The 13,062-nt window shown below is 42.2% G+C and overlaps 1 protein-coding gene across 1 annotated transcript; it reads right to left on the bottom strand.

Annotated features, from left to right (window-relative positions):
- Positions 1 to 1,925: 1,925 nt before the first annotated feature.
- Positions 1,926 to 13,058, bottom strand: lats1 (large tumor suppressor kinase 1). Its single transcript, XM_040017504.1, has 8 exons — positions 12,843 to 13,058; positions 11,893 to 12,333; positions 10,878 to 10,965; positions 8,579 to 9,933; positions 7,483 to 8,065; positions 6,648 to 6,830; positions 5,546 to 5,652; positions 1,926 to 5,462 (listed from the first exon to the last, which is right to left on the bottom strand). The coding sequence occupies exons 2-8, from the start codon at positions 12,220 to 12,222 to the stop codon at positions 4,953 to 4,955; spliced, it is 3,156 nt and encodes a 1,051-aa protein (XP_039873438.1). The 5' UTR covers positions 12,223 to 12,333; positions 12,843 to 13,058; the 3' UTR covers positions 1,926 to 4,952.
- Positions 13,059 to 13,062: the final 4 nt, after the last annotated feature.

Here is a 13,062-nt window from a genome sequence, read left to right as displayed (position 1 = left end):
GTCTCTTTTTAAAACTTGTTTTATTAGTTTTAATCTTTTAACTTTATGCATCAAGCAAAAATTAAATTATATGCAACATTCTCTGACTGGAAGAAACATTTAAACCTATTTTCTGCACATTCCAGCACATAAAATAAAATAGTTTTTTGTGTTTACACTCAGTCTTTCAAATAAATGCAAGTGAAACACAGCAGAAAATAAATAAAATCAAAGAGTAGCGGTCCCGTTGCTCTATTTTCACCTGTATAGCAGGAGTGCCGTAGGCGGAGGTTTGCCCTGGTGCAGGTGTGTCGTAGTGGTCAGTGGAAGGATCTGGGAGTTTCACATTCCCGTGGCAGCGTACTGTCGGTGCTTGCTCGGAAGTTTAGGGGTTTTTTCCCTGTAAAAAGAAGTTTTCTTCCCACGCAGTGAACAGCGGACGCTAATGTTTTTGTCACTTTTTATGGAATCAAAGTCAAAGTAAGGTCAGTGCTTCCACGCTTTAAACGCTGCACGGTCATACTCTCTCCTGCACTCGATATATTATCCATTGTTGATCTGCACACAGCTGATGCCACGAACGTCGCACTCGCTTACGTCATTGTCATGAGACACTCTCGCAAGAAAATCACGGTTTTAGTAACGCAGTAACGCAGCGTGCTTACGGGAAAATAACAGTAATCTAAATACAGTTTTTGCAATAGTAATCCCTTACTTTACTCGTTACTCGAAAAAAGTAATCGGATTACAGTAACGCGTTACTTGTACTGCCCATCTCTGCTTAGTAGTACAGAAACCCAGGGTTAACCCTGAAGTTATCTGGATACAACATAGTCCAGCTATCTGATGCTTTGTTGGTTCTGGACAAACGGAGCCAGGTGAAGGAAACACTGATAAGATCTTTGTTCTTGTAGCTGCAACATTTCAACAATGTGAGAGAAACTCTGTTGCAGGATCAAAAATAAAAACATTTTCACCAGCTGAATGCATTTATATTCCAGTGGCAATGTGATGCAGTTTGTGCTGCTGTAGCTTTTACAGCTGGGCTGGGGTTGGTGTTTTTGTACACAGCTGTACAATGAGAAATGATCCCAACAAGGAATCTAGTTGTAGTCTTGAACAGAGATGAGGTCTGCAAAATCCCACAGGGCCGTCAGTATCCCACATCCCACAGACTCATTAAAGGCCTTATTTTGGGATTATGCTCCACAGGTGGCTTCAACATGCCGAACTACTCAAAACTGTTTACCTTTAACCTGCAAAATTGACTCCACTGTTCAGAAAACTGAGATTTTGGCATCTTAGAGGAGGAAAAGGGAGGGTGTTCAGTTTGAGGTACGTCTATCAGCTAGCATGTACGATTCAAGCTGCCAATAACTATATAGGTGTTTAATGTGTGTGCTGCAGTATGTAAACAAAACCTAAAGTCATATAACTGTACATCTTGAGACTAGAATGAGAATATGTAACTCTGAACTGGACTGAAACTTTTAACCACATTTAATAGTGTTTGACAATACACTTAAAAATAACTACACTGTTTTAGGTTGGGTATGAGTTATCCACTGTAAGATGAGCCCAGTGATTTGATCTTATATTTAAATTAAATTTAGATTGTCCTATTTTATGGGGACAATTCTTCACTGGAGTTTTATTTTCACACATTCTGTAGTGCAGAAAATGCAGAATAAAATAAACCTAAAAATGTTAGATTTCAGCCAAAAATGTATAAATTTTATTATTTTACTTCACATAGCATTTGTTTTTAGCATATGTTCCCATACACACATGCATACTTAACTTACTGCTGCATTTTCTTTAGTCACTTCCCTGTTAAAGTCAGTTAAGCGCCCTCTGATGGCAACAAATACAAACTTCAACAAATTCAGGGTTGCAAAGTCAGAAAACTGTGTTTCTTTTTAATTTATTTTTGAAAGCTCTCAGGTAGGGTCGCCACTGGGATGAAAACTATGTACACTTGTCTTTCTTTTGGGACAGCAAAAAAACATAACTAAAAACATATTTGAGCAGAAAGTTGCTTCAGGTGATTTCAACTTCTGTTCATCTTGAGAGAAGTCAAATGTTTTAATATTTAAATATATTTTTCCACAGTGCTGAATTCTAAATTATACAGTAGAACTATTTATGAAAAATGAGAACATTTTTATACATTTTTTAGATTTAAAGGATGACAGAGCCGTTTGAGCATGCCTGAGGAGCTTCTCTTACAAACCTGTTAGCATGGCTGAAATCTCTTTAGCAAATCACTGAAGATCTGATTAGTGCCTTGCTTTGATAATTCTGTATCTGTAAACTCAGTCACAATGCTGCAGTTTTCTAAGCCTATCAGGATTAACATCTACAAGGTTAGGAATAACACATGGGTGCTTCCTTTAGTAGCAGTGTAACTTTAATATAGGGGAGTCAAACAATGCATAAATTTCTTCTTTTTCCATTCGCTGAATATGTTTTGTCGCTTGGCAATCATGAAAGTCTGCCCTTTCTGGCCGATTCATATGAGAAGAAGGAATTTAAATGCAGCTAAAATTGAAATCTTCCTCTACTTGATAGCGATAACAATACATCACGCTTGGTGTGCCTGTAAAACATGTTTTGTTCTTTACATTCTTTATTCATCCCGGGTTCCACTGTTCTTAAATTTCCCAGCGCAACAAATTTACAGAAAAATAAAATTCTCTCAAAGGAAAACAAAACCAGTGCAGAATAACAGTGGTCACCAGTAAGTCCATGATAACTACATTCAGAGATCTTTCCTACACGCAGTGAGAGAAAAGCACAAAAAAAGAAAAAGGAACTGATATGTGATGAAGAGTCTAACAAAAACTCACCAAAAGATGACCAAGTGCATTTCCGGCTTTAAAAAAAAAAATATTAAAAAAAATAAAATAAACAGAAACCCTGACTTTTCTTAGTGTTGTGATTTTTTCCTTAAAAGTGAGTTATACAAAAAATGAAAAATCCACATATTTAGTGCTTTGGTTGACCAATATGAGTGACATTAAAATAAAGTTTATGGATTTAAAAAAAAAAAAAAAAAAAGAGCAGCAGTGGACCCCAACGAGGACCTGCCCAGAGGGCGGGGGTGGGAGGGAGAGGAAAAAAGATATTTACATCAACTGTATACAACATAATTTATAAATACATTTTAGATATAAATTAGAAAAATAAAAACAAAAATCTACTGTAGTTCAATCATCAACTGCTACTTATTAAATGCCTGTTTGATTATTAACCCCCTTTATATTTAACCAAAAATAAAGGCACAGCAATAATTAATTAGAGCAATATTTCCCCCTGCAACATTTCTAAGAGTCAACACTAAATTCCCCACTGCAAACATTAAAATATAAATTAAAATGTATTATTTTTTTAACCACTGAATAAAACTCCCGCACAAACAGCATCTATACTAGCATCACATGTTACAACTTATTAAATAAATTAAGGCTTTAAAAAGGGAGAGAGCGCCCCGATTTTTTGTTTTATTTTCCTCTTCTTCCTGCTTTCCATTCCTCTTATGAGATTTATGCAGCATATGTCACACTTTAAAAAATGGATGCATTTCTGGAAAACGTGCCAGGAGAAGGAGAATGATACTGGAGTAGCTGGCCCGGTTCTGATAAAAAAAAAATCCACCTACCAGCACCTCTGAAACCCACTGGGTTACAGTTCAGGTCCAGATATGTAGTTATTACTTTAACGGGTTAGAAAAACATTCAAAGTGCAGATTCTCAGCCTTAATTTGAGAGTATTTAAAATAGTATTGGAGGTGGTGTTCAGGAATTACAGATCTTTACTCTGTAACATCGATGACGTCGGGTGTGGATGTTTAATGATGGCGTTAGTCACATTTGTGCACCTGAAAATAGGGCTGCAGTGGAGAGAAAGGAGAAAAAAAAAAAAAAAAAGTCTGGCTAATGTTAACTAAAGCTAAAATGGGGCACTTTAAACTTAAAAAAAGTTTTCTAACTTTTCATTTTATTGAATTTTCTTTTCACCAGTTACAAAACAAGCAGCTGTTGCTAGGTTAGGATCTAACAAAGCCTTAGACTCAAGTCACTCTTCTTTTTTCCAACTGAGTGGCATCCCAAATATGACAAGAACCTACATCAATCAGCCACAACATTAACACCATCTGGTGAAGATGTGTCAAAGTAACGTCCAAACAGAAAAGCATAGTATCAACACCTGACTGGTTTTAATTTTTTGTCCCTGGTTTTGTACCTGGTTAGTGCATTTACCACCTCCCTCAATTCAATAAACTGTATCCCACCATGTAAGCTCTATTGACAGATACCTAGCAGCTATTCTCTTTGTGTGTGGATGCCTATCAGTACTCTGAGGTGCATTCCTGCTTGTGGCCATAACCGGTGCAAATACACCGAAGTAGCCTGTGCTGTACATGAACACAACAGGACATGACACAGACCGTTTACTGCGTGCATCTTAAAGTGTGTGTGTGTGTGTGTGTGTGTGTGTGTGTGTGTGTGTGTGTGTGTGTCTAGAGAGAGAGATCGAGAGAGCGCACTGTGTGAATGTAGGTTGTAGTGTAACAGTGCTTTATAAATAAAGTTGTGTGTCTAGCAAGAACCTCCCCCAGGTAACCAGGGTGCAGTGTGTTAATCCTGAGCCTCAGTGGTGCTGACAGGCAGGTTTTAAGTTTGGACAGAGCTGTTTTTAGAGTTTAAGCTCAGCTAACCGAATGATGGCCAGCTTCCTATGTAGCTCTCTGTTTGTCATCCTCCGACTCGTGGTAAGAAATCAAAGAATGACATTTCTTAAAGTGTTGAATTGTTCCTTTAGGTTGCGACTGTGGTTTTGTTGTTCGCGTTTAAAATAAACAGTCTGTTAATGTGACCAAACAAACATACTTCCTATGTTTCAAATGTGATGCCACTGAAAACCCCCTGCGTCTACTCATTATGTACAAGCGTGTCAGCGGGCCTCGAGTGCTACACGTAGACCAGGTCTCGTCCCTGTAACGCCGAGGAGCTGGCGGCCTCCTGTGCGGCGCCCTCCGAGTCGGCCTCGTCCTCGTAGCCCTCGTACTCGATGGGCTTGGGGCAGCTGTACGGATGGCCGTTGTCGTCAAAGAAGCGCCGGAAGGTAAACTCGTAGAAGGCGTGCTCGGGGTGCTTTCCGTTGCGGAACCAACAGTTTAGCGTGTCGTTATGGCTGTCCTCGTCATCGCCGTCGCTGCTCCACATTTTATCCGGGTCCACTGGATCGAAGTTGGAGGTGTCCGTGGAGTGGGCGATGGTGGGGATGTATGGTGCCACCTGCTGTCTGAGGTCGCTGGAGAAATCGATGCTTTTGAAGAAAGGATGGGCTTTGATTTCATCCGCGCCGTTCTTACCGAGGCGATCCTCAGGGCCGCGGCACAGTTTAACGATGAGATCCGATGCCTCTGCGCTGAGCTTGGCCTGCGGGGGAATGTGCAGCGTGCTCTTCCAGTTTATCACCTAGTTCCAAAATTGAAAAACAACATGAAGCAAACAATGACCTGTGTAGATGCTTAGCATTTCACTGCAACTGCCTCGCATACCTTTAGCTGCGTCTCCAGGGGTGTGGTTGCTAAGAAAGGAGGCTGTCCAACGACCATTTCATACAAGATCACTCCTACACTCCACCAATCACAGAGCTGGGTGTATCCTGAAGAGGATTAAAGGAAATTTCACAACAGTTTGGGGAAGACTGATCTGAAATACAGCTTTTATTTATACACACACACACACACACACACACACACACCTCAATGTGTAATATAAATGGGGTTGGGGAGCCAAAAATAGTGTTTATTTCTATCCTGTAAAGCAACTTTTCTTTTTGTAACTTAACTCTTTTACTGATGGCTATTCAAAGGCAGCACACCCTCTTTTTTTTTTTTTTTAGCTCTGTGGTTTAATCACTGATCAGCTGTTTAAATAATAATCTGCAGACTAAAACAAGTTAAACTTTATAGAATGAATCATAATTCATTCTGTAAACTTGTGTATAAATACACATAGCATCAAAGGGTGCGGTAAGCCTTCTTATTGTCACAGACAGGATGATAAAATATACATTTGTTCTCACCTGTCGTGCAAGTATTTATTTCCAGCAACTCTGTTACAGTGAGAGCTAATACACAGAACAGCGCATGAATTCATGAGAGAGAAAAGATGACCAGAGAGCTCGACAAAGAGACGGCGGAGGCACTAAAAAAACACTATGCAGCTGTTACACGTAAACTCACGATGAGACTCCACTTTGCTCAAACAGCAGCTGGAAGTGGCCATTGGTACCCCTCGGCCTCCTGGCAGATGCACCCATGGTGTGAATTTCAAAAGTCCTACATCGGCTTGTTCTCAAGTTATTGCATTCATTTTCAGAAAACTTGACCTCTGACCTCTAACCCTGTGGTCTGGGTCACTGATTTGAAGTCAGCTGAGATTATTAGTAGAAATGGTTGTGGTATCAATTTCAAAATCCTAGGAAACTTCCTTCTGGAGTCATCGAATTCACAAACTTGGGTGACGACAATACCCTATATGTCATCACTAATAGAGTTATATGTAGCCAACAATAATAGAAGCCTTCAAAAAAACCAAAAAAAACAAAACAAACAAACATTACATCAAAAATGTTGTTTGGATGCTGCACTCTACCTGTTCGAAGCAGCACTTCTGGTGCGATATAGTTGGGTGTCCCCACGAGTGAATGGGCCAGACAACGCTGGTGCTGCCGGGCCTTTCTCCTTTCCAGAGGCTTCAGGCGGTCTGTACAGCGGCAGTTGGCTGGATCCTCCCATTCCTTACTGAAGTCCATGCTGTCCTGCCTCACGTGGTCCCCTGAAGAGAGGGTATGTGAACACAGTGATTTTTCTACTTTTTATATGTCAGCAGGTCAGATTGTTTTAGGCTCTGAACAGAACAAAGATTTTGATGACAATCATTAAAAGAAAGCTGAAAGAGGCTATTCAGAATTTTCTGGTTTTCCCCTTTCTTTTAAATGACAGTCTGAGAGCTTAGTTTAAGACATGGGTGGGGGAACTCCCTGCAGGTTTTAGATCTCACCCTGGGTCAACACACCTGAATCAAATGATTAGCTCATTACCAGGCCTCTGGAGAACTTCAAGACATGTTGAGGAGGTAAGTTAGCCATTTAAATCAGCTGTGTTCAAGGACACATCTAAAACCTGCAGGACACCAGCACTTGAAGCCTGGATTTCCCCACCCCTGGTTTAACAGGGTTACTTGTACATATGTACTTGGTTAATTTTTTGTCTGTTTTGTTGCCTTGGTATTTCTTTGTGAAGCACTTTGTGATGTTTGTCTTGAAACGTGTTATACAAGTAAAAAGTTACTTAAATACATTGGGGCATTATATGAAATGACCGTGATGTTTAATATGACTATATCACTGTAGCAGTATGAATGTGGCATGACATTTAAGAGTCTAACATGTCTACTATAAGCATGTAAAATTAAAATAAACTCTCACCGCTCTGGTAATACTTCGAGTCGTGGGTCCAGCGGAAACCAGTGCAAAGACCGAAGTCTGTCAGCTTTATGTGACCGTCTCTGTCTATGAGGATGTTGTCAGGCTTGATGTCTCGGTGGATGAAGCCCATCTTGTGGACGCTCTCCACAGCGCAGGTGAGCTCTGCGATGTAAAACTGAGCCAGCTCTTCTTTAAAGATGCCGAGTCTGATGAGAAGGCTCATCATGTCCCCTCCGGGGATGTACTCCATAACGAAGTACAGGTTGTCCTTATCTTGGAAAGAGTAGTAAAGACGCACTACCCACTCATTGTCGGCCTCTGCCAGAATGTCCCTCTCAGCCTTGACGTGAGCCACCTGGTTTCTCAGGAGCACGTCCTTCTTGCGGAGAGTCTTCATGGCGTACAGCGCTCCTGTGTCCTCTTTTCTGGCCAAGCAGACCTCGCCGAAGGCGCCGATGCCGAGGGTCTTGATCCGTTTGAACATGCACTTGTCCATCTTAGCTCGTTTTAACCGAATGTAGTTAGATTCCTTTTGACAGAGCATCATACGCATCTGCTCCTGGGCTTCTGAAGACAAACCCACCTGAACACATGGCAAAAGGAATAGTTATATACAATGAATGAATATAAAATAAATAAACTACGAAAAACTGTAAGCATCAAGAGAAAGGGGACAAAAGAAAAAGGAAACCAGTGCAACATATCAAAATGCAATTGTGGTGATTACCAGAGTTAATCATTTTATTCCAAAGCAGAAATTCACAAGCAGTAAAGTGAAGGCTATGGGATAGCATGCATTTTATTCAGCTATAAGAGGCCATCATGCTTTCATCAGAAGACACATTCAAAACACAAACACCAGATTCCCAATAATGTCACATGCCAGCAGAAATACCTTTACCTTTTAGATCAGCTGTTAGTGACAGCCAGGAGGGAAAAAAAGAAGAAAGAACAGCTGAGAAAAAACAGAACTGCATGAAAAAGATCAGAGACAAAGTCACAGGAGGACAAGAAGAAATAAAAGGTAGGAAAACAGTAAAAAGATGGAAGAATTGAGCAGCAACTGTTGTGAAAATGCTTCCACTGATGTTCTCACCCTTTGCATCTCATTTTCCAGTTGCTTCCTTCTGTGAATCCGCTGCTGGTGGTTCTTCAGGATGTTCTCTATGTGTTGCTCCATGAAGAACTTGAAGGCCTGCGGGGAATACAAATTGACTCTTCCCGACTCCCCTCTCCGCTCTTCGTCTTTCTTGTTGCGTCGGACCGGAACAGGCGATGTAGTGATTTGCTTCCTGTCCTCCTCTCTTGCTGCTCCACCCTCTGGGCTTTCTGATGGTTTTTCCCTCGAGCCGTCCCCCCGGCCGCTGCTTTCCTCATCAGCAGGATCCTCTCTGCCTGCACTGAGCCTGTTGGCCCCTGTGTCATACCCTGGTGGGCTGGGTGCAGCCTGCTGTTGGAGGAGGTGCTTAGGGTAAGGGGGAGGAGGTCCGTGATAGTCAGGTGCTTCAGATACGACCTGCGGGACTGTACCTGCGGGTTCTAGGTAGGCAGGCGCAGCAGGAGGTGGTGCAACGTGTGGTTTCCATGGAGGATGTGTTGGAGCGACAGCAGTGTGCAGTTTGGCTTTCTGAACATGGGTGCTTTTCACCGGCAGAAGAATGGGAGTCGGTATGATGGCAGTGACTGTGGTGGCAGAGGGCTGTGAGCTGGTCGGGTGAGTAGATCGGCTGTTCAGCTGGTTGAAAGAATTGGAGCGGACTGGCATGTTATGTTGCCATGATGGAGAGCGGTCCTGGTTGCTGCCGTTGCCGGAGGAAGGTTGGGGCTGGCTGGACCTGGACTGAGGAAGACCAGAAAAGTACAACTCAGGGTTGTGGCTTTTCCGGCTGGGAACCATCATGGACTGAGGGATATTCCCTCCATTGTGGTAAGAAGGTGAGGATGCAGGTCCTCCTGTCTGCTGGTCAGTGGGACTGTGCCGGCTACTCTGGTTGACCGGGTACGGAGGAGGGGGATGTCTGCTGCCCCCTGTCACGTAGTCTGGCTGAGAGGAGCCACTCTGAGTCCAGCTAGGGGGAAAGGTGAACTTATTACCCCCAGAGCTTGGCATTATGATGGGCTGGTGGCCCATGGGCACTGGGCTGATCCCACGTTGATTCTGAGGTGCTGCGCTGTACCCATCAGGCCACGGCCCCTGGGGTACTGGAGAAATGCGTGGCACAAGGTAATCCATGTTTCCAGAGTACCGCTTTGTTGATGGGTTGCTGTCCCAGGATGACGCACAAGGCATGCCACCGCGGTTTGGTGGAGGTGTGACCCTCTGGTTGTTTGTAGGGTGGCCCTGTGGGAAGGCAGGAGGCGGTCCAGGGCTGTCGGATCGGTACATCATTCCTTCCTTAGAGCCCTTCCAGCTCGACCTCCTCAGGACAGCCGGCTGGATGTGAGAAGACTCTACAGACAGACACACTAAAGTTAAAGTCAAGCTGAAGGAAGAAAAAAGAAAGGATGACTGAAAACACGAAATTACTTTCAGAATCTCACAGCCTAAATAATTCAAAACAAAAAGGCCATCTAACACTAAACTTTCATAAGAGCAACTGTAAAACTCATCTTCTCAGTTGAAAAGGCAAAATTTTAATGCACACATATACTACTGGTAATATCTATACTGATTCTGTGTTGTCAGACATGCCGTCAGTCCTTTTTTTGATCATACCGTCAGGAAAAGCCACTTCTCTCAGCCCATTTGAGGCATCTGAACCTTGCCTCAGTCACCTAACCAGATACTTTAACAATTTCAACAAATTATTCTGCTGCCTCAGATTCTCTTAGAGTGGATGGTTGACTTCCAAGTGGCTCTTTACCTTGCTTAATTGCGTGCTGCCTTTCTCCCTCAATGAACTCTTATGTCCCCTTTCAATTGATGGGTCACACCTTCAAAATGCCCTCAATTTCACAACTGTGTGAATGAACCTGGGAATCCTTTTGACACAAGTTTTATAAAGGATTTGTATTAAACATTTGTCAGTGACTCACACGCATCCTTTACTCCAGGGCATGGTGGATAAAGACTTGTAACTTGCATAAAGGAGAACTTTTAGGGTTTGCTTTTTGTAATAACTAGGCAATACAGACGCCCTATAAACTGCTTAGGTTACTAAACAAAGACAATATTTTCATCCTTAAAATGTGTCACAACCACCACTCAGAATAAAAACCAAAAACCTTCCAGTCAACTTTTTCCATTCAGTGATGCAGTGACTCAGTGACTCATGCTGTGTGTCAACAGCACAGTTATTTCTTAAAGCAAATGTCCCAAATCCCTCAAACAATACTGAGGCTGGATGGATGATAAAACAGGAGAAGCAACATATAATCCCAGAGGACTGACATACCTGGGGGTTTGAGGCCTGCAGAGCTGGGGTTGGAAACAACCTTACCCATGTAGTCTGTAGCCGGCCCTACACCGTGACTGATGCTTGGCTTAAGAGAGAAAAAGAAATTGAACACAAAAAAAAATTAGAACTGAGCAATTAAAGAGGAATAAGACACAAATTGGCCTACAGTGACATCTTTAATTCACTGTTTTGTTCTGTCCAACAGTTGAATAGCAATCTATAAACAAACACAGAAAAGCCTCCTGTACTGATACTACAGAGACAAGAACAAAGGCAAAAAAACATAAGAGCAAAGACTTGTGTTGACTGATGATGAGGTGGAACTAAAACCACAGACTGGGAGTAGTTGGACAGAGAACATGGTGACATATTAGATCTGCATCTAGAGCATTTCCAGAGTAAGTTGTGGAAATGGAATGACTACCATGAAAAAAGAGAAAAAAAAAAAAAAAAAGTTCTTCATTTCTAACTTGTGCCAAGTCACACAACCGGCAGCATTTTCAGGCGCCTGTCCTTAACTTTGAGTAATCCTACTAACACAAAAACAACAAGCAGACAAACAGAACCAGTCACACAACCTCTTTAACTCCAGGGCTTATTAATTATGGCAAAAATCATAATCACAGGTGATTTAGTCAATACTGACCTCACAAATAGTAGTTTTATGTCAGTTATCTTATTTTAATGGCCTGTGAAAGCCAAAATTGTAGCTTAAATTAACAAATTTACATTAACTATGACATACTTTGACTAAAGCACTACATACCAAATTCATACCTGGATTGCATGCACTTACTCAAAACAAGTTGTAAATGCCAACTGAGAAACAAATTCTTTACCCTGAACTGTACAAGCTTGTAATTCCACTTTGCATGCCTCTCATTTTCTAAATAATTCCACTCAAAACAATCTGTTCCCAGCGATTACCTTCAATTACAGAGACATGCACAGAACGCCATACCTCCACAATCATTCAAAACAACCCCTAACGATATCTAAAAACATTCCTCACCTCCTCGAGCCCTGCAAAACGGGGTTCTCGCTGCAAGCCTGAAGTGTTGGGCTCATTTTTAAAAGGCATGAGGGCCTCGCGGATCTCCTGTAAGGTTTTGTGGTGAGGGTTTTTGGGGTTGTTGCTGCGCCCCAGTTGCCTTGAATCCTCTTGGAGCATCTTCCCTTGTGCACCAGTGTCCACTTTAGGTGGGTCTGACGGTTTCGACAGGTTGCGCAGGCTGTTCCGTATTTCCTGCAGCATCTGTTGGCTGTTGCCACTGTAGTTCGTGACGGGAAACGTTTTGGGTCTCCTCTGCCGGTATCCTTCGGGTTTCTCCCCTCTTTTCATGTACGAGCATGTAGGATGACGATGAAGAGGGATGAAGAGGATTTCACCAGTCCAGAGTTGAAGTGATAGCACAGGATCTTTGATGTCTGAGCTCACATCTGCATGCTGCAGCTGGAAAAATATAGAGTGGATGTTATCCTTGAGAATGTGAGTGTAGTACTTTACAGATAAACATAAAATATGGGAATTAGTAGTAGCCAATAGCTGAAACAGAACTGGATCTCGTTGCTTTTTATTTTGTTTACAAGCTAAACTATGGTGTATAAAACTTAAAACCTTCAGACGAAACAGTTTTCCATTATAAATCAATAACTCACCCACTTGCTAGCGCTGTTAGCACTGTTCGCTAACAGAGTGCTGCTCTAACGCGAATGATCCTGCGTCAGGTACTAGCATAAAATGCCAAATACATCCGACAAATTCGCCATTAAAATCACAACTACCTAACGATCCGTAAGCTTCAGCCATCGTAAGTTTTCTCTGCGTTAAATCCAGCAGCTCAGCAGTGCCTCCGCGGCCTGTGTGCTAAAGGCATCCATTTGCTTCTAGGCTAATTCAACAACAGGATGCGAACTAGCCTGTTAGCTCGAAGCACAACTAACAACAGTTAAACAACTTACCAGAACCCTCAGCTGCCGTTTTTCCGCCACAATTTCCTTCTTTAAATGGGTAAAGACTATTGCTTGACGTTCCTCGGTGACAAGGACACAGTTTTACTCAAAACGTCTTTGTTGTGTCGTGCTGGCTAGTCGTGTAGGATTCCTGGGATGTCTGAATGACAAGTACAACAGCTCCAAGCTATAAATAAAGCTAACGAAGAATACTTCCGTTTTCCAAAAT

This window comes from Simochromis diagramma, unplaced genomic scaffold (genome assembly GCF_900408965.1).
Source record: "Simochromis diagramma unplaced genomic scaffold, fSimDia1.1 OVJJ01000802.1, whole genome shotgun sequence".
Taxonomy (NCBI): Eukaryota; Metazoa; Chordata; class Actinopteri; order Cichliformes; family Cichlidae; genus Simochromis; species Simochromis diagramma.
Note: the sequence above shows the minus strand (reverse complement) of the source record. Positions and strands in the feature narration are given on the sequence as shown.

Bases quoted from the DNA above. Each gene is read 5' to 3' on its own strand.
- lats1 (XM_040017504.1), bottom strand. From the start codon at position 12,222: ATGAAAAGAGGGGAGAAACCCGAAGGATACCGGCAGAGGAGACCCAAA. The intron at 8,066-8,578 runs GTGAGAACATCA...CCATGTGTTCAG, and splicing joins TGGAAAATGAGATGCAAAGG to GTGGGTTTGTCTTCAGAAGC. The intron at 5,653-6,647 runs GTAGAGTGCAGC...AATCCTCTTCAG, and splicing joins AGAAGTGCTGCTTCGAACAG to GATACACCCAGCTCTGTGAT.